The following is a 20,590-nucleotide window of genomic DNA, read 5'->3' as shown; positions in this document are numbered from 1 at the left end:
ATACGAATAGAATGGCCAAAGACTGTTCCTTTTGCTAAGACTTGTTGAGCTGAGCACAAGAAAAGGAGGCATAGGACAGTCAGGGTAAAAGGTCAAAGGCAGTGTCATGGTTTAAGCAGGATAAAACTCCTGAAAAATTTTCATTTATGTTGAACTCTTTTACAGAATCTGAATTTCCTTTTCATAAGAAGTTTGTTAATCGTTACAGAAAGTAATAGTTAAATATACCCATTTATCTGAATGTAAAATATAAAAATAATCATGTGGATATTAAAAGCTAACTCCATTCTCTGGTGTGACATTTTAATCAACATACCCAGGGAAGAAAACATAATTGCATATATAATACTAGATACCTTAACCCCCCAAATTGTAAACTCTTTTATATTGGACAGATGCTTATTTCAAAGTTGGAGAAGAATAAAGCCATGATGAAGTCAGAAGACAAAGCAGAAATAATGAAAACACTGGAGACTTTGACTAATAGCATTACAAAATTAAAGGATGAATTAAAAGTTGTCTCATCTGGAGGTACTCAGCTGAAAAGCATGAAAACTAAGGCTCAGGTACTCAATTTCTGGTTTTTATAACTTATATATCATTTGCTCAATTAGGAAAGTGCCTTTCTAGATTTATGCTTTTAGTTTGTGTTGAGTGTACTATTATATACGATTATTCTGTTTGTTCCATACGTTTTAAAGGGGTGCTGTCAATTTATAATCCAGGTAGCTGTATGAAATTGTATTTTTTACCTACTATTGTTATTTGTGTACCTAAATGTAGTACACCTGAAATTTATCAGAAGCAAAATATTTTTCCACTTGTTTACTTTTCTTTTATCTTTGTCCGTTTCACTGCTTCTGCTGACTAGTCAGTCACATTCTCCTTTTTATTATGGGTTTTTCAAATAGCAATAAGGGAGATAATTTTTTTTTTTGCGAAAGGAAACTCTCACTATAGGAGTTGGATTTAGAACAAGAAACGAATAACTACATTAGGAAATTGACTAGATTTAAGTTAGCATCCTTTCATGTTTTAATTGGGTTGTATGGTATTATAATGAAATAGTCATTTGTGTTGGCCATTATAGTATTGCATACAGTATAGGTATTTTATAGATCTCTCAATGTGAACGTCTCCCATATGCCATACTTTTTAGGTTGAAGACAATATTAGTGTATTTAATGTCATTCTTTACAATTCACTGATCATAATAAGGTTTTATCTGTCAGAGAAATTTCTTTTCAGTGGGTTCTCCTTTTGTTGTTATAGAAAGCTTAATTACTCATTTCATTTGTTCCCCTAATTAGATTTGGCCTGTAAGCCTTTGCTTTCTGACCCCTTTACTACATGACCTTTTTGTGACATGATACTTCATTATTATCTCTAGGACAATTTTCAATCCCTATAGATTAGCTTGAATAAACAATTATAGAAACCCTGGAAATTTAACAATGTAAAGGAGTAAAAACCATCTAAACAAGTCAGTCTAAAGACATAACTAATATTTTGTGTTCTACCCTACTGACAGATGCTGAAGCATACAGGAAAAAAATAACAAGGAAGGTGGTGGTTTGATTTTGTTTTGTTTTAACACATGCATAGTGCAGTGTTTTTTTACCAGGTGCTTTTGTGGAAGACAGTAGCCAATATATATCTAGTCCAGTTTATGCTCAGTCCCTTAAAATGTGTTTCTCCCTTTTATAGTTTTAGTTTGGATGCTGCTTCAAATGCTTCATGATTTTCCTAGAATCCAGTCTTAGGTGAAAAATGTTGAAGGGTTATTCGCTTTAAATTTGCGATCATATTTGAGAACTACAAGGCAGCCTTAATAGACAGTGACCATGAAAAATAGTATCTGTAAAATAAACGGTTGGTATGCGAACTTACTGATACGTTAGGATGACCTCTATTTTTTCCCTCATCACTTGATGCCTTTCTTATGCCGTTAAAATTTGTTGCCACAGCACATTTTTTTCTATAGGGATGATTACAGGCTTTAATTTTTGAAATAACAACTGGGACTGGCCATCAGATTTATGTCTGGGTGTCTACTCCTGAAATTCATTTTAATTACCATCCTGAGTTCTTTATTATTAAACTCTTGAAACTGCTATATTAGGAAAAGGATTAGTTTGATGCAGTAGTTCTTAACCTTTTTTGGCACTGACGACCCCTTTCAGATCAAGGAATGGTTTATCACCTCCCTCTCCCAAAACCTCCTACCCCAATAGTAGGGTAAACTTTGCTCTACCAGAAATCAGCAATCTGACTAAGGCAGAATTCCGATCAAATGTCAAATGTAGGGACCTATTACAGGACAACTGTTGATTCGTCATGCACTAATTCAGTGAATTCTATGAGTAGTTAAGAAGATAATCCTATAAGTAGGTCTGAAATAAGACTGAATACTGAATTACCAGTTTCTGGTAAAGCTTGACTGGCTCTTCATTTTCCTTGAAGACTGAAATAAGCTGAAGCAACTCAAGAAGGTTTAATTCCAAGTGTGTTGCTGAATGTATTTATTTTATTTTGTGTGGACTGAACATTTGTATTCCAAGCCTGAGGAGTAGTTCAGTTGGTTAGGTGCCCAAAGATGTGTGCAAGGTGTAGGTTAATATTTATCAAACAGAACAAAACCAAGAAAAACAGCACCTGAATACATCAGCAAGGAGAGAGAGTGCATCTTGAAGGAAGAAAACTGCGCTTACACTCATAATTCCAAGAGAAATGTTAAGTCTGTTTTGTGAGAGTGCTGCAATGTAAACAAGTTGGTGAAAGAAACTTTTGCCATCTGTGTGATTGGAAGAAAAATCATTCATTCGTTGTGTAGCCTAAAGTGAAGTTAGGTATTTTCATAATTTTAGGAAGGTCTAGGATACACGTTTTCAGGCAGATGATAACTAGCAATCAATTGCACTTGTCCTTGCCTTGGTGCAGTCTATGCAGTTTACAATACACAATGTGGAAATCTTTGTCTTCTGATTATGTCTTGGGGAAACTTCCACAGATTTCCAGTCTTCAGTAGAAGCATCAGCAGTATACCTCAGAAACTCCTGAAGTTACGAAGCACCAGAGTCTGTCTCAGAAGTTTGATTTGCAAAATAATCACTTTTCATGAGATTTGAAAGTAGTTGGTTTTGGATGTCCACAGCCATATCACTGACCCATCTGCAAAACAATGCTTATCAAAAGCATTTTTTTTTAATTTGGTCATCACCTCATGACTTGTAATTGTGGAAGGTGTTTTTATTTGTGCATTTTATTTTTACTTTAGGCATGATTTGGGCATCTGGGCATGGTCTTCGTAAAATCAATCCATGTTTCAAAATCACCCCTTAATCAGAACCAGACTCAAAAAAAAAATGCTAACGTCCATAGCAAGGTCATATGAAGCTCATTTGTGCTCCCAACCTTCAGAGATTACAGCCAACATGTCTGGATTTCAGTTCTGTGACACATTTTGTCATGGTTTGTGTGCGTGGGTATTTTCAATTGACGTTGTATATAATTTTTTTTCATGGTTCGTGTACTGTATTCTGGAAGGTCAAGTTGTATACACCAAGAGGCTGACTGTTTTAAAGCAGAAGTGCAAGTATTTAATGCTCATACTTGTGTCTTGCCTTCATATGCAGTGACCTACATTTGGGGTTTTTGCATTTTAGAAATACTTGGGTGTTAAAGGCGCTTGCCTGAGGAGTGCATATTGTGTATTCAGTTGTCATTTAAAATGTACTGAATTATGTTTTGCAGAACTTTTTAGATTTGGGGGGATCTTCCCACTATCAGCAAACAAGTTACCACTCACTACTGGGGTAATTCCTGCTTTAAAAGAAGAAATAGCCAATTCCATTATCGTGGTTGGCTGTTAAATCGGTACTGGAAGCAATGACATCATCAAGTTTTTGAAGGCTTCTCATTATTAAACACTAAGTTTCACCTTGCAGTCCTCACCCACTCTTCTTAATCTTCTTTGGAGGCTGCTCACAATACCCAATATAGCAGCAACAACAACTCCTGTTAAATTATGGCAATTGTATAACTTAATAAGCCAAAAATGAAAAGTCTATCATCTCTTTTCCCAAACCCTTTGTTCTGTAGTTGGCTCAGATTTCTGGTTTTCTGCTCTCCAGCTAGAGAGACTGAGAGAAAGGGGAAAATTTGTTACCTTGTGATGTTGAAGGGCTTGTTTATACTTAGCAGAATATTGGTGTGCTGGTAGTCGATCTTCTGGGGTTTGATTTAGTGTGCCTATTGGGGCCACACTAAATTAAATTATCAGTTTATCGCCGCCAACCCAGTACTCCTCATGGTCAGGAGGAGTAAAGGAAGTTAATGGGGGAGTGTCTCCAGTTGACCTTCCACTGTGGGGACAGCAGGAAAATCGATTTAAGATATATTGACTCCACTTATGCAGTTCTTGTAGCTGGAGTTGCTTATCTTAAATTGATATTTTTCCTGAATGTAGACCTAGCCTAACTCATTTGGAGGCTTGACTGCCTATTATTAGCAATGTTGTTCTGGGCTGTCAAAAACATTATCAGAGAAATATTTTCCCTGTTCAGGAGTAAGGAATTTATAAACTAATAACTTCACCATGGCAATTTCTCAGATGCAGAAAGAATTACTGGATACTGAACTTGACTTGTACAAGAAAATGCAGGCTGGGGAAGAGGTGGCTGAGCTAAGAAGAAAGTACACAGAACTGCAACTTGAAGTATGTTTTTATTTTTTCTTCATTTAATCATGTGTTACAAAAGCTTACATTTAGTATATTTTGCTTAATTTGAATGTTATTTTGAGGTGGAATTTGTTGTGAAATTATAATAATTTCAAGTACAATCTTATTTTGGTAATTAGCATGCAACCCTTTTCTCCTAGCATCAAGATAGGTGAGGTAGCCTCATTCATTCGACCAACTTCTGTTGCTGACAGAGACAAGCTTCCCAGCTACACTGGGCTCTTCTACAAATCTGCAAAAAGTAATCAGTGTTGCAGATAAATCCAAAGTAGAACAGATTAAGCACAAGTGGTAGACATATTACAGGAGACAGTGGGCGGTTAGATGATTTGTGCTGTCATGGGGGAAAGAGCCATTAGTGGGTTATATATTAGAATAATGAGCCATAAAACCAGTGTTTTTAAACCCCTGAATTTTGGTATCTAGCAAAGTTTTGACTTTAAATTTCCAGACTGATAGTCAGATGGTGTTATGCAGATTTTGTTTCAGGACAGGGACTGAGAGAATGCGAATGTGGAGCGATAGCTTTCTTCACCCACAGATAATCACTTTCTTTTTGTGTAAGTTAAGCCATAGACAACTATATTCAGGAATTTCCCTGGATCCAGGAACCATTCCAGACATCCCTCAAAATCTGTTATCTACAGCCAGGCATTCCGTTATGACAGCATATGCTGCAAGAGAAAGTCCAAGATAACACAGCTTAACATGCTTACAATTGCCTTCACCAAACAAGGACGCTGCACTAAAGAAGTTACCCAGATACCTCAACAAGCCGGCTTCACTATGGAAAAACACAACCCCACCAGTCGCACATGCTTAGTTGTCACCTACCAATCCAACACACATGCACTATTGTGAAACAAGTATTAATTGCCCATTTCATTTTAAGTGACCTCTTAGGACATTTTAATCCATATGTTTAACAGTGTGTCCCATCTTGTATTTATCTGTAATGTTCTGATTACTGTTTCTAGCCCTGAAAGTTGGTTTAATAAAAAATACTATCTCACCCACCTTGTGTCTCCCTGTGAGCAGTGTGGTTACAACCACCCTGTAAACGTTACTACTTAGGGCATTTAGCAGGGATACTTCACCTCTTCAGTCTTTGGACTTGAAGTATGGTAGACACCCGACTTACATGTCACATTTTGGGGCAACTGGGGGGAGCCAGGCAACTGACCAGGGCAGCAGCGGTACTGGTCACTTTCCTGGCTCCAGCGAGTGGAGGGGAGTCGGGAACCAGGCAACAGCCTGGCTACCCTCTGCTTGCAGAGCCTTGAAAGTGACCAGGCCTGTTGCCCTGGTCAGTTTATCTGCTCCTGTCAGTGGTAGCAGCTGAGAGCCTGACTGTTTTAATAACAGAAGTGCCACTAATGAGCAGCTGCTGCCCCTGACAGGAGCAGGGAGACAGTTCCTGTCAGGGTGGGGAGAGTCAGGCTGCTACCTCTGACGAGCAGTTTCTCCACTCCTGTCAGTGGCAGCATCTTGGGTGCCGCCACTGACAGGAGTGGGGAAACCTCTCCTGCCAGTGGCAGCAGCCAAGTTGGCTGCCACCCCGACAGGAGGCGGTAAACTGACCAGTGCAGCAGCTCTCGTCAGTTTCCCTGCCACTGAGAGTTATGTTAACCTGAGATCCGCACTCGAATTGTGTGTATATCTCCTGGGTGTACTTAGTCATTCCATCTGTCTTCAATTTTGATCATTCAGCCTCTGATGCTCTGTAAAGATTTCTGAAGGGTATTGTCACCTGATAGTTTCCGGGGCCGTTTCTACACAGCTAATACATGCTAATAATGCATGCTAATACAAGGAGCGAAAGATGCTAATGAGGCGCGGATGCAAATTCCCCATGCCTCATTAGCATAATGTCATGTGATTTGGAGTCCGGAAGACGTTCTTCCGGACAAAATGCTGTGTAGAACCGCGGCTGCAGGGGGGGCTTCCGGAATGAAGTCCTTCTTCCGGAGGCCCCTTGTTCTTGAAAATTTTTGGGAAGAAGGGGCCTCTGGAAGGAGGACTTGCTTCCAGAAGCCGCCCCCCCCCAATGGGCCGCACTTCAACATGGTATTTTGGAGTCTGGAAGAACGGTCTTCTGGACTCCAAATCATGTGGTGTTATGCTAATGAGGCCAAAGGAAGTGTCCTGTGTAGAAACGGCCCGGGATGGGGAACCTACGGCCCACAGCTTACCTGGATCTGGCCCGGAGGCTTGGCGTTCCCCTCTTCCTACCGTCAAATCCAGTCTGCTGCAGGGTGGGAAGTGTGGAGTCTCAAGACTTGTGAGCCAGAGTCAAACAAACTAGGGCCAGGTCTGGCCCATGGCCTACACCTCGCAGTGGGAAGAAGCAGTGCAGCGCTATCTGTATGCTTTTTTCCTGCCACTCTGATTGGCCAGAATTGTGCCCAGTCACAGCAATGAGGGGCATGGAGCCACATGTGCTCCTGGAGAACTGCTCCAGTTAAGCATGCTCTCCATCCCTATCATCTAGCTCTGCACCCTCAGACCACTCCTAGTTCCCCTTCTCCTCAAACTCCTACCCCACTCCTTTACCCCCTTCCCAGCCAGACCTCCACCCTACCATCTTCCCAGATCCCCCAGGCTGCTCCTGCACCCTTCCTCCCACCCACACCCCATACCTCAAGCCCACTTTCTGGCAGCTCCCTCCAACACTGAACCCTTCATTTTTGGCCCCACCCCAGAGCCTAGGGGGCTCACAAAATGTACTAGCCCTGGCCCTCATAGGCTGTTGCTGATGTTTGAGTGGAATGAAGGGAGTGTTTTTTAACTTCTGTTTTTCACTTGGGGCCCACATTAGTGAGGATTTGTGGGGGGATGGGGGGAGCAGGGGGAAACAGGGTGTTGTTGTGGTCCTTGACTGATTTTTAATGTGGGTCGTTGGCCCAGACCCAAAAATGTTTCCCTTCCTTGTTTTATAGTTTTGGTGTGGGTAACTTCAGCTAGCATGCATTTTTAAAATTTTGTCTGTAGGTGGTGCTATGGGTCTTTATAAAGAAAGGCTAAAGCTGTTCTTGATTCCCCTCTGCTTTTTAAAAAACAAAAACAAAAACAAAAAAAAAAAACCCAAAACATCTCCTTTAAAGGAATGTCAGCATATTAAAAATAGCCTAATATTAACATTAGTGTTTAAAAGAGCTAGAACTAAACAGTGTTTTTTTCCTAATAGTTTAAAGAGGTTGTCAATTAACCCCTGTCCTGAAATTAAAATTCTGTTACAAAAGATATAAGTAAACAGAATTGGTTCAAGAAATGTTCTATGTACAAAAATATGTTCCTCCATTTTTAGGAAGGCTTTGTTTAAAAATGGTCATACCTGTTTTTAAAAAAATCTTTCATTTTAGTATCACTTACTTTTAAGCAATATTTGTTGCATTAAGGATTACTGACAAATAAAATGATTTGGAAGGTATAGTACCTATTGAATAGATAATGAGATGCTGTAATACTTTCTTTATCATAAGTTTGAAACCTAGTTGTTTGCATTTAAAAATTAACTGAAAGCTTTGCTGATATTCTGTGTGTGAAAATGGAATATACCTAGCTCTTTAACTGTAGTTGGTATGGAGTGCTGACAATTGATAAAGTGTCTTTTTGTAGTTACACTAAGCAGACTACATGGGAATGGAATACATTTTCAAACAATACCTTTTTAAGTGTTAAGGAAAATAAATATACCTTCATAAATTACTAGGAGTGTATATTGAAGCTGTGAAAGAAATTTTGCATAACTGAACTACTTAGAGATATTTTCAGCAAACCCGAAGGGAAGGTTATTGTGCTTTGCTTGCATCTTGATCATTACTCTGTTGCTGGCTAACAGCTTTCCTATTTCTGTTCTCATTTGCAGTGTGTATAGTGTTACTGACAATTCCCTTTTTTGTTAATTTTCTTTTTAGTTTTAGGATTTTTTAAACATTTATAGGCCTCTTTTTATTAATGCTGAGGCAATGCTGTTAATTTTCTACACTTTTCTTTTCTAAAAGTCTGTGTAAAGCCTTGCTGATAGTTTGTAGAACTTAAACTTCTGAAATACTTGCTGTGGCAAAATATTGTCACTTTTATTTACATTTCATATAAGGGATATGTGTGGAACTTGCAATGCAAGATTAAGAGCCTTTTCATATAGCTTTCAACTTGGAGGTGGTTTTAGGGAGCCAAAATTATTTGCAATCTGTAAAAAGAAACTTTTCCAAATAAGTTAGCTTGAGAGATCACATTTGACACGGAAAATATCTAAAAAGTGGGCAAGTTAAAAGCTATTGAAAACAGGTTTTCATAACACAGGTTGGACCTCCCTACTCTGGCACCCTTGGAATAGAGCGGCCCTGAACTGGGGAATTTGCCAGACCTGGGGAGGCCCAGGCTCCCATGTTGGCTGCTGGTTCCCTTCCTGGTCGCCAGCCCTGTATTCTGGGCTGTGCTCGCAGTCCAGCAGGGCTCCGAACTTCTGGCCCTTCTGCCGCCCGTCTGGCCTTGGGCACTCAGTGATCAGACTCCTGTATGGCTGCTGTCCCTGGCTGCTGAGGTCCTCAGGTCCAGAAACATCCATGTTTGCGTTGGAACAATGTGTCCTAGATTTTAGTATTTCATACTGTAGGAAGTATCAAGGCTCCTTCACTAGCAGCTGTACCTATAACATGCTGCTGAATTGCCGCAGCCAGAAAGATAAGTTATGTCCAATATGCGTGTGTTTGCTTAATTACATGGCCACTTGATTGTAGATCTACTCTGAGAGTTTGGATTCACAAGTGTGATGGTTGGAATTCCTGAAAAATCAAACTACATCTTTCGTAATGTCAATCAGTTTGAATGGTTTTGAAGTCTTACTTACCTCAGGCGAAAGGAGGATGCATGATAGAGTTTCTAACAATATTATGACTATATTACATAAGGAAAAAGGTACATATTGTCTCTCTTGCTTTTGAGTGATACTTTAGGATTGGTGTACCAGAGTTCCAACTTATCTTAAGAGCCGTCAAGTTGTCAGGGAAAGACATTATAGACTGTGTCATAAGCAGTATTGTGGTCTCTAAAATACTTACTAGTATAGTCTCTACTTAGAAAGTGGAGTGATTGGTAAATAATCTTGATACATATACGTTCCATGGCTTAAGTGACAAGGGATCCAAATTTCATGAAGGATGTCTTCCTGTATGAGGTGGATTGGGACTTTCTGTAAAGCTTATCTTCTGTTATCCCTGATTCCACAAAGAGTGCAAGTTACTTGAAGAAATGGTTACATCTGTGTATGTGTTTGTTTAGTGTATTGTGAAGTAAAATGGGGCTCCAGACCTGATAAGTATCCCCTAGACTCTACTGAAATACAAATATTAACAGTGAGGGAGAGCTCATGCTTCTCTGGCTGCATCAATTCTGGTTACTCAGATTTTCTGGGCCTCTCATCAGTCTTCAATTCTCCTTGAACTTCTTCATTTTCTGTCAAAGAGTACAGTCAAAATCTATTGTCATTGGGCTGCTTGGCTCATGGTGCCTTGTTAGAAATTAATGTGTTCTGAGGAAGTGCACAACATTTTCACACACTCAACAGGTGTCTACAAAAAAATGTCATGTTCCAAACTGAGTAAGATTTTCACTGTCTTTGCTGCACGTTGTCACCTTTCATCAGCATCAGTTCCTATGTTGCTGAACTACAATGAACAATGAAAAAAGCTAAAACAGTCTTGCTACTAAGTGCACTTGGCAGCCATTTTTGCTTACCATCCGTTAGTAAAAGGCTTTTCTCCGTTCAGACATTGTAGGATTACCAGATGTTTTAAACTACTGATGTGTATATCCCACCTTCAGAATCTCCTCCATCTTTGGACTTTGATAGAGTGCTTACAATAGTGTGTAGATTGTTAGCATGATATCTATAACTGTGCTACGAGTTCTTCACAAAATAATGTTATACACAGATGTATGGTTAGATCTGTCCATCTCTTCCTTCATGTCTCCAGAAATTGGACTGTGTTTTGAGGATTCAATAGAAGAAATTATTGTTTAATATGAAAAGGCAAAACCAAAGAGTGGTATGTTGCATTCTAATCTAAAGACTCTTGGCATTTTTAGGGTTGTGAATTGTGTCCCATAGAGTTGTACTTACTGTTTGTAATTTTCTGTGTATGAGAGTTTCACCTTGGCATTGATAGTCCTTTGAATGATTGCTCATGGACATTCCGAAAGGTGTGTCCAGGCTAGATGCACAGTCACCAGAAGGCTTTTACCTTGCTGGTACCCATTGGTTTGGCTATGGAGCTCCCTCTTGTGGCAGTGTATATAAAGCCCTGCCAACCCCCTGCCCTCTCAGTTCCTTCTTCTGATACCTGATGGTCAGTGGATCAGCTATGGTCTCCTGCTTTGCAAGAGTCTTGGTGCCCTCCTCAATTTTGATCACTTTGCCTCTGATGTGCTAAAGATTTCTAAAGAGTATTGTCACCTGATACATACAGTACCAGTTATAGTATAGTTATGGTTATAATACAGGGGTGGGCAATCAGTTTCACAGAGGGGGCCACTCCACAAATTTTGGTATTGGTTGCAGGCTGGCTCTCGGCCCTAGAAGGGGCGGGGCTTTGGGCAGAAGGATTGGGGTCAGGGGCTACATAGAGAGTGTGTGGGAGTGTGAAAGAGAAACTGTGCAAGAGACAGGATTTGTGGCACAGATTGTGTGTGCTGCAGTGTACTTGTAAAAGTGACTGTGTGGAATGGACTGGCTGTGTGACAATGAGTGTGTATGCTGGCTGCATTTGGGTAAGATTCTGAGAGTAGACACCCACTATCTTTGAAGGAAATCTGTCCTGCTCCGTTGACTTGCCTCTCCCCTGCTCAGCAGTGCTAAAACACTTACTATCCATGCTTCAGACTGGAAAAGCTCTGCTGCGTGTCTGTCTCTCCCCATTTCCTAATCTGCGGAGATGAGGTACAGGGCAGGATACTATCTAGATTTCAGCACTACCTTTTCCTCTACACCCTCTCCTCCTTTGCACAGCTAGCAGGAGAATCCTAGGAGCAGTTTGGCTGCAGGCTGAACAAAGTGGAGAGAGGGGCAGCTGAGCACATGATGCTGGCAGTAAGTATGCATGCTCCGCTAATTAGCTGGGTGGGCTGGAAACAGCCCCCAGGCCTGATTTTGCCCACCCTGTTATAGTAGTTAGTGTTCCTTGGAGATGTTTCCCATGCCCCTTTAATTCCCTCCACCTGGGCAATAAGGCTGTAAAGACTGCAAGAGCTGCAGTAGAGGGATGCCATGGGGCAACCCTCACGCAGACTGAAGTGTCTGGGTGAGAGACATCAACTGGTGCATGCTGCATTTGTCAGCACTTCCATCCCCATACCAAGAAGGAGTGAGATCACCACCTCAAGCTCCTGTTAATAGAAGTGGCACTCTGACTTCTCTGGCACCAGAGCCATTTGTGTTACCAGCGAGCGTACTATGCTCTGTCATTTGTATGTCATCTCTCTGCACCAAAGAAGCACTCATGACACAGGCACCACTCCCCTCGCCATGTGCGATCAGTATGCAGCACTATTCTTGACATCTGGAGCTGGCCAAGAAGAAAAAGCCAGAGAGGGGCTGCTTGCTTTCCAAGGCACCATGCAGAGACATAAGTGGGGTGCGCCTGGCACAGGAGGACCGACAAGTGGCTCCAGCTCAGCTTTTGAGCCTGGTTGTTGTGTTATCTCCACGTGGAGAACAGTGGGAGGAAAATACTGACGTCCAAGATTTTGATGACATTCTTGAAGCTGCGGGGGATCTGATAGTCGTGACCGGAGAAACCGCAATATGGCCAGGCACTGCTGCAGTACAAGGGCCATCATAAGCTTCTCTGCCACATGGGTGTTCACACCAGTGCCACATGCCACCCTGTATGGATTAGTCTTTAGCCTTGTCCTGGAGCTGGTACAGTTCCCATTCCAGCTGCCATTCCCTCACCATAGCAAATAGGAGGTACGCACACCTCCAGTTTCCTGGCCTCCTCAATGGCAGGGCCCAGTGAATTGGCCCTTTTGGACCCAGTGGACCTACCATCATGCTTAGGTTTCCAACTCCATACCAGCTTTGGTGGTTTCTTTATGGCAGGTCCAAACTTTGGCCACTGTAGTCCTTGCAGCTGCGGTGGCTAGGGAGGAGGATCAGCAGCAGCATGGGCTTGTGGAACCGAGCCCCCCTCAGGCCTCTGTAGGCAGGGATTTGTTGGAGAGGGTAGTTCTACTCTTTCCACATTCTGCAGACATTCAGCTGATGGCTGCTTCAACATGTTGTGTGAGGCAGGGATGTTCCATTTTCCAAACTGCGACCCACGAGACTGCTGGTGGTGGTTGGTTCTACCCAGAGCGAGGAGAGAGCATTGTGGTCAATTGAAAACTCAGTCTCTGGTCCAGGGCAGAGCTGTATCTACACGTAAATGTGTGGAAGCTGAGAGCAGTTTGCCTGGCTTGCCAGGCTTTCAGGGACCACATGATGTGCATTGGGTGTCCATATTCACACACAACACCACAGTGATATTTCCTGTGAACAGACAGGATGATACTCATCTTCCTCCTCTTTGATGGGAAGCCCTGGAGCTGTGGGAGTTCTGCACCACCAACTTTGCAAGCAGCATTCCTCACTTGGGTGTGGAGGAGGCTGGTGGACTGGCTGAGTTGCTCGTTCTCTAGCTGCAAGTGGTGTCTCAGGGCAGATACACTGTTACACATCTTCCAGAAGTGGGGCTTTCTCTTCATAGACCTGTTTGCAATGAGAGCCCATTGCAAGTGCCTTATATTTCTCATCTTCCTTGGGAGCAGTCACTGCGTTTTTTCCAATGCGTTTCACCTGACCTGGCCAGGACACACATTCCGTGCTTTTCCAGTGTTACCTCTGTTATGTAGAGTTCTCCCCAGGGTCAAGGAGGACATCGCTGCCATCATTCTGATAGCACCAATGTGGCCCAGACAATGTTTGTTTGCCCTTCTGCTGAGCCTATCCATTGCAAAGACCTCATTACAGAAGACCCCAACAGGCTCCAGCACCCCAACCTGGAATCTGTCTACCTCAAAGCATGGATGTTCCATGTTTAAATTGCTTAGTGTTACTTGGCTCTAGCCTGCTTCATGAGGTCCTCAGGAGTAGCAGGAAACCATCCACCAGGATAACATACCTGGCAAAATGGAAGTAGTTTGCCATATAGTGGCTCAAAAACAAGGAAAGGCCCCATATGTTATGCATCTGAGGTTGGCTGTTCTTTTATAAAGACAGGACTAAATCATTTAGCTAATCTTGTCTTTTTGTACAGGTAGAATGAAAGAGCAGATGATGTTAGCTCAGAGACTCTGTTATTGGATAAGTGTAACAAGTCATGAGGAAATGAATACTTTGTAGCTCCTTCAAAGGTTTCAGCTCTTTCTCTCACAGGTCAAGCAGTTTCCTTTGTTTTTGAGTGATGTGTCTATAGAAGACACTTCTAAAAAGAACAACCTGTACATCTGTGCATACTTTTGCTAAGTATGTGATTATTGTTACCTGCAGAACAGACTCAAACTTTGGTAGAACAGTCCTGCAGTCTCTTTTGAAACAGAATCCTTGTCCGAGCACTCTGTTTTAGCATATATTGATCACGATGGTACTGTGAGGGAACTGAAGGAATGTCAGGGAAGCTCCACCCTTTATACTGTTAGCATGAAGCAATGCAGGGTGCATACTCCACACTGACCTCTATTGCTACATAGAACTCTGTGGATAAAATGCAACTGAGTATGCTGAGATACTTGAGAGAGCCATTTGCAACACGTCTCATGTAATAGTTACAATACAAGGAGCAGGTTTCTTTTCAAAATTGTAAAGGCATTCATAATGCTTTTTGACGACAAGTCTGAGAATTAGTTTACTTCAGTTTTGAAGGGGGTTGTCTTTAAATACTTGATTTTATTTGAAAAATCCTAGGTTAGTTCCTCTTGATAGGTATAAGCCTCAAAATTTGACATTAAACAAAAATCGTGATTGGAGTGTGATTGTATTTTAATTATATGATCTAAACATTATTAACTTGTGTGCTGAGAACTGAAGTTACATTTAAACTTTTTAGGCTGCGAAACGAGGGATTCTTTCTTCAGGTCGTGGTAGAGGAATTAATTCACGAGGTCGGGCTGCAGCACGCAGCAGAGGGAGAGGAATACGAGGCCGGGGTCGTGGAAGGGGAGTTCCAATTCATGCAGTAGTGGATCATCGACCGAGAGCACTGGAAATCTCTTCATTCACAGAAAGCGATAGAGAAGATCTTCTTCCTCATTTTGCGGTATGTAACAACTTGATCATTTCCTCTCTTTGGATCTAGATGTTTTGAGGTAGTGCAGGGAAGAAGCTCCAAGGACTGATTCTGATCATCTAGAGTCCAGTATTTAATTAACCAGAGTCCTAAAGTAGCTTTTCTTTTAAAAGAGCTTTCCATTGCTAAACTATGGAACAACTGCAGACCAGGCTGGAAAAGAAAATAAGTGGATTGAACTCTCCGTGGTGATATTCTTTAGAAACAGCTGAATAATGTATTAATATGTCTGTACACAAAAAAGCAGCATAGGAGAAGAATGAAAGCATCAGAAGTGATGAAAAATAGTTTCCTCTTTGTTTACATGTGTGCTCATACACCAGGGAAAGAATCTGGAGGTAATTTTTTTTTCTGTTGTCCATTATTCAATATCCTAGCAAGCTACTACTAGAGTGGTGGTAATAGTAATTCCTTGGGTGAAAAGCATGAAGAACAACAACTGGTAATGGGCTTTTGCCAGAACTGGAGAAGTATAAGAATGAAAAGAAATCTTGGACCAGTCTTTAAGGTACTCTAAACTGCAGAATACCATCGTTACAAGGGATTTTAACAGGTATCTGTTTTGTAACAAAACAGAGCAAACAACCTTTTTGGAGATACAGTTGCTTCAACTTGTTTATGCCTGACAGTCCTTTCTCAGTGGGTTGTGCCCACTTTTTGGAGTTTGAGAGTTGACTAAAACTGTACAGCTATTAGCACCCCTCCCAGAAGTCTGTGTATCCCCAAAATGGCGTGCAGGCAAAGCCAGAATTCCCTTTAAACAGAACATTTTCCTAAATTCTTCATTTAGGGTTTCAGTTCAAAATTTGTTATTGGGTTTGTATTTGTCAGTAGTCTTTACATCAGCATACAGTTTAGTTGGACTGAAAGTCAAACAAGAGGCAAAAGGTGCCTGATCTGTGTCTCTTTTCTTCAATCCTGCAGTAAAGGAGAAGCATATTCATTTTGTGAAGTGGATGCTGACAATGTTACAGAACTTTCAAAGGTGCATTCAGGCTGGGTCAAAATCTATTGTCTTGCAATTTAGCCCTTGTAGGCCTTTAGTAGTGGCCTAGAGAGTTTTGTCTTGAGACAATCATGTCTGTCTGTCTTTGACCATTTAGCACTCCAGGAACAGCCTGTGTGCCAGGGACAGAGGCCAGCTGTGCCCCAGCAATCCTCAAGATGTGGTTGACTTAGAGCAGAGGTGGACAATAGGCAGCCCACAGGCCAGATGCACTTTGTCAGGGTTAGCTGCTAGCAGGCTGCTGGCTCTGTTTGGTAGGGCCGTTCACAGCTCCCATTGGCCACAGATCACCATTCCCAGCCAATAGGAGCTGTGGCAAGTGGAACAGACGGGGGCACCACTTCCCGCAGGTCACATTGGCAAGGATAGGCAATTGGCAGCCAGCGGGTGCTGTTCATGGCTTTACTACAGACACGCAGGTAAATAAACTGCCGGTGGCTTGCCATGGGGTAACCCTGGCAAACCATGTTTGGACTGTGGGACGCTTATTGCCCTCCCCGACTTATAGGTTAAGACCCATCCTCTTATCTCAATTTGTATTCTTGTGTAGTAGTCACATTTCCAGCAGCAGAATGTGGGTATACAAATACATATATTTAAATGACTTTTTATTATTGGACAAGTAGCTATTACAGGGTCACTGGTAAAATTCTTCAGCAATATTGCATGTAGATTTTCAGTTAAAACACAATATTTTAAATTCCCCCCACAAGGTATTAAAACATAAATTGGACGTCATAATAATTATACCACTTTCAGTGTATGGACCTAATTTTCTGAGAAGTTAAACGTCACACTTAACGTGTTCATGTGCATAAAGGCTAAATATTTGCTGATGTTACTGAAGTTCTTATTAAAATTGGCCTCTACAATTTTTTTGAGTTTTCTTTTGTAACTATTTTATGATCCATCAAGAGCTGCTTTTGCCTTTGCTTTTGACGTTCTGTTTTCATCTAATTTCCACAACTAAATGGCTCTGCTCCCTTTCTCTGAACAAACCAGTGACAAACTTGAGCTCCAACCTCTCTGACATCAGTGCTATTTGCATGGCAAGCAGATGCAAGTAATAACTTCTCTGCATTTACACTCTGTTAGACTGTATTTTAATATAGTTAAATTTCTGCCTCTTTGTACAGAGACATTGGGAGCGAGGTTGGGGGGGATAATTCAGACTTCAGTCAGTAATGAACATCTTTAAACGTGGGTCTGTCAAGTCAGTGTTTCATAGAAGACGGTTATACAAACTGCCAAAGTAAAGGTGTATTTTCAAAAACTTAAATTTCAAGGCAGAATAAGAGGTGGAAGAAAATATTTTTTGTAAGAATCTATTAGCACATAATATAAGCTGACATTAGTGCCACTAAAATTTTAAAAAAAGTTACAAGGTCACCACTAAGATTTTAATGTGCTATGTTTAGTATGTCCTATCTGGAAACAAAAAGGAGCTCTTTGTGAACAGGTGGAAACATTTGACCGGAAACATGCTGTTTGGGCATTGTTTTTATATTTACAACGTCTCCCATCACTTGGCTTTTCACTGATTTAAAAGATACAATTGTTGATAGTGTTACATATAACTAATTTTAGTTTTTCTTAAAGTGTTTGTGGACTTTGGAAGGTTGGAACGAATTCACCTCCCTCAGCAGATTGACAGTGACTTTGGATGCTTCTTGGTTCCTTCTGCAGCATGGGATGAGATTCACTTGTCAAGATCATTTTGATATATCTCACTTAAACATTTCCCTGTCATTGCAGAGGCTTTGGGCATTGGTTCACCTTGGTCCCTATTATTTTCTGCCTTTCACACACAATTTCGCCTTGCGGGGATTATAATACTTCTGTCTGATTTTGGTTATTGAGTTAAGTGCGCAGGTGCTAGATGGTGTTGATGGCTCATGATAACGCCTGATTATTTATTTGAAACATTGGTGAACATAGATTTCATCACACACTCATGAACCAGGGAAAATTACTTTCCCAGTAAAAATTTGCAGCTAGGCAAAGGAAAACAAATACTGCTTGAGAATTTGTTTTATTTAAGGATACTTATTTTGTATATTTTTGACAAGCATTGTAGACCATTTGCATTTTAAGTGTTACAACAGTTTAATATTTTGTATATCAGCATCCCCTGTCAATAAGTAATTTTCTGATTCCTTCCCCCAGTAGTTTCATGGAAGTGCAACAATTTAAATGGATAACAGTGGTGGGGGGACGGTAAAAAAAATCCTTAAAATCCATGCTTTTGTGCATTTGAATATATAAACGGATGAAGAGTTTTTTTAAAAAATCCTTAAACATACACATCAATATTATGACTTTTTTTTAAAAGTGCATAATCCTCTGTCATGTCGTCATGTACCCTATGACATTCTACATAAGCATTTATATTTTTGGTATGTGTTTGCAACTTGATTTCAGATCAGAATATTTCCAGTTCAGAGAAAATATAGTTTTAGTATGCTTATTATCTGCTATAATTTAAAATGATTGTGATCCTCCTCTGTAAAGCTCAGAATAGACTAGATATCAATCATTTGAGACCACATTCTTTCTTCACTCCGACTATTCATATGTGATCATCTGGGCTGTTTGAGGTGATGGAGCCTAAGTTATGCTTCATAGGGACCAGGTCAGATCCTTCATGGCAATGACCTTCAGCTCTGGAACTTGCTATTACTGAAAATAGGACTAAATTTAAGTCTTACTGCCTTTTGGGCATGTTGCAAGCTGTATCTTTATGCAAACATTATTCATAGAGTTTGCTGGAGTCATTGTTTCTGATGGAGAAAAAGAGAGCCATGATTCATGGTTATACTACATACTAGTAAAGGTGGTCCAAATATTGTAGTGTTCAGAGTTTGAGAAATGCATAGGAAAATTATGAAATATTTCTGACAAAGGCAAATTAACTATTAGTCTCTTAAGTATCGGAGCGGTAGCCGTGTTAGTCTGGATCTGTAACAGCAACGAAGGGTCCTGTGGCACCTTATAGACTAACAGAAGAGTTTTGAGCATGAGCTTTCGTGAGCACAGACTCACTTCATCAGATGCTGGTCTTGGAAATCTGTAGGGCCAGGCATAAATAAGCCAGAGCAAGGGTGGGGATAACAAGGTTAGCTCAGTCAGCAAGGGTGAGGCTTACTACCAGCAGTTGATCTGGAGGTGTGAACACCAAGCTTAAACAAAGACTGCGAATGGCTGGCTAAATACGGAAGCAGCTTCCCCTCCCTTGGTGTTCACACCTCCAGATCAACTGCTGGTAGTAAGCCTCACCCTTGCTGATTGAGCTTGTTATCTCCACCCTTGCTCTGGCTTATTTATACCTGGCCCTGCAGATTTCCAAGACCAGCATCTGATGAAGTGAGTCTGTGCTCACGAAAGCTCATGCTCAAAACTTTTGTTAGTCTATAAGGTACCACAGGACCCTTCGTTGCAGCCTCTTAAGTGTGCATCATTTCCACTTCTATATACTTTTCAAGTACACATGATTCTTAATATAGTATTCTCATAGAAATCTTTCAATTAACTTACATTTTTATCTTATTGAAAGCAATATGGTGAAATTGAAGATTGCCAGATTGATGACTCTTCTCTTCATGCAGTGATTACTTTTAAGACAAGAGCAGAAGCTGAAGCTGTAAGTATATTCTTCATACTGGAAGTATGCCCTTCATCAAAAAGATATCTCATAGTAGCCATATTTAAATTTATACAAATTAAATATAATTTCAAAACAGTTGAATCTCAGGGTGACTCCTTTTAAATTGTGTATCAAAGAGTTATCAGATAAATACAGAATGATTTTTAGACAAAATTATTGAGTAACATCTTTTTTTTTATAAGATCTTCAAGCATATTAGCTGAAATCCTCAAGAGGGAGAAAATTCAGACCTAGTTAAAAGTGTAATGTATAGATTGCATGAGTCAAAGCAAGGCATCCTCACAGGGGTAATTTGTAAATGGATGTCCTGATATGGCAGCAATCATTCATTGTTCCTTATTTTTATCTCTAAGTATAAGCCTGTTTTTCACTAGTTTACATCAGAGACGCAAAATCGTGAAACAAGTTATTGGAAGGTGTTTCTTTATGTCTCTTATTTTTAAAGAAATTTGATTTCTTACCAATTTGTAGGGTATATCCAGTTCCAGAAGTGTTTTTTTTTAATACATATCTTTAATTTCTCAATTCACCAACATTTCCAAAAAAATTATATAAATTGTAATTACTGAAATTGAATGTGGGAACTGATTCATCATTTTTTTGTGTTTACCTTGAGTTAAATTTAATACACTCAGAATGCCAAGTTCACGTTAAAATTAATTACTGTGCTTGTTTGTGGTATAATATATCAATAGGAAATTTCCTCCTAAATATTACTGCTTTCTAAAAATTTAATATAACTGCTAAATGTTATTTTTTTAATTAAATGAGAGGAAGCGTGCCTGGATAGTGCCTTAATAAGTGAGATATGGGAAAATTGGGTTCAATTCCCTGCTTTGCCACAAACTTTCTCT

At 40.5% G+C, this 20,590-nt stretch overlaps 1 protein-coding gene across 5 annotated transcripts in view; it reads left to right on the top strand.

Moving 5' to 3' along the window:
• Positions 1-20,590, top strand: part of RBM26 (RNA binding motif protein 26) — a 115,635-nt gene that overhangs the window by 78,287 nt on the left and 16,758 nt on the right. For 2 of the 5 annotated variants that reach the window (XM_074989110.1, XM_074989104.1), the window contains exons 17-20: positions 396-566; positions 4,613-4,717; positions 14,827-15,036; positions 19,626-19,712. In XM_074989110.1, the coding sequence (XP_074845211.1) occupies positions 396-566; positions 4,613-4,717; positions 14,827-15,036; positions 19,626-19,712 (573 nt within the window). Of the gene's footprint in view, positions 1-395; positions 567-4,612; positions 4,718-14,826; positions 15,037-15,443; positions 15,575-15,990; positions 16,052-16,169; positions 16,369-19,625; positions 19,713-20,590 lie in introns of those variants that run through there. The other 3 variants (XR_012644866.1, XR_012644868.1, XR_012644867.1) reach the window with 3 other exon arrangements.

Source organism: Carettochelys insculpta, chromosome 1, assembly GCF_033958435.1.
Source record: "Carettochelys insculpta isolate YL-2023 chromosome 1, ASM3395843v1, whole genome shotgun sequence".
Lineage (NCBI taxonomy): Eukaryota > Metazoa > Chordata > Testudines > Carettochelyidae > Carettochelys > Carettochelys insculpta.
Note: the sequence above shows the minus strand (reverse complement) of the source record. Positions and strands in the feature narration are given on the sequence as shown.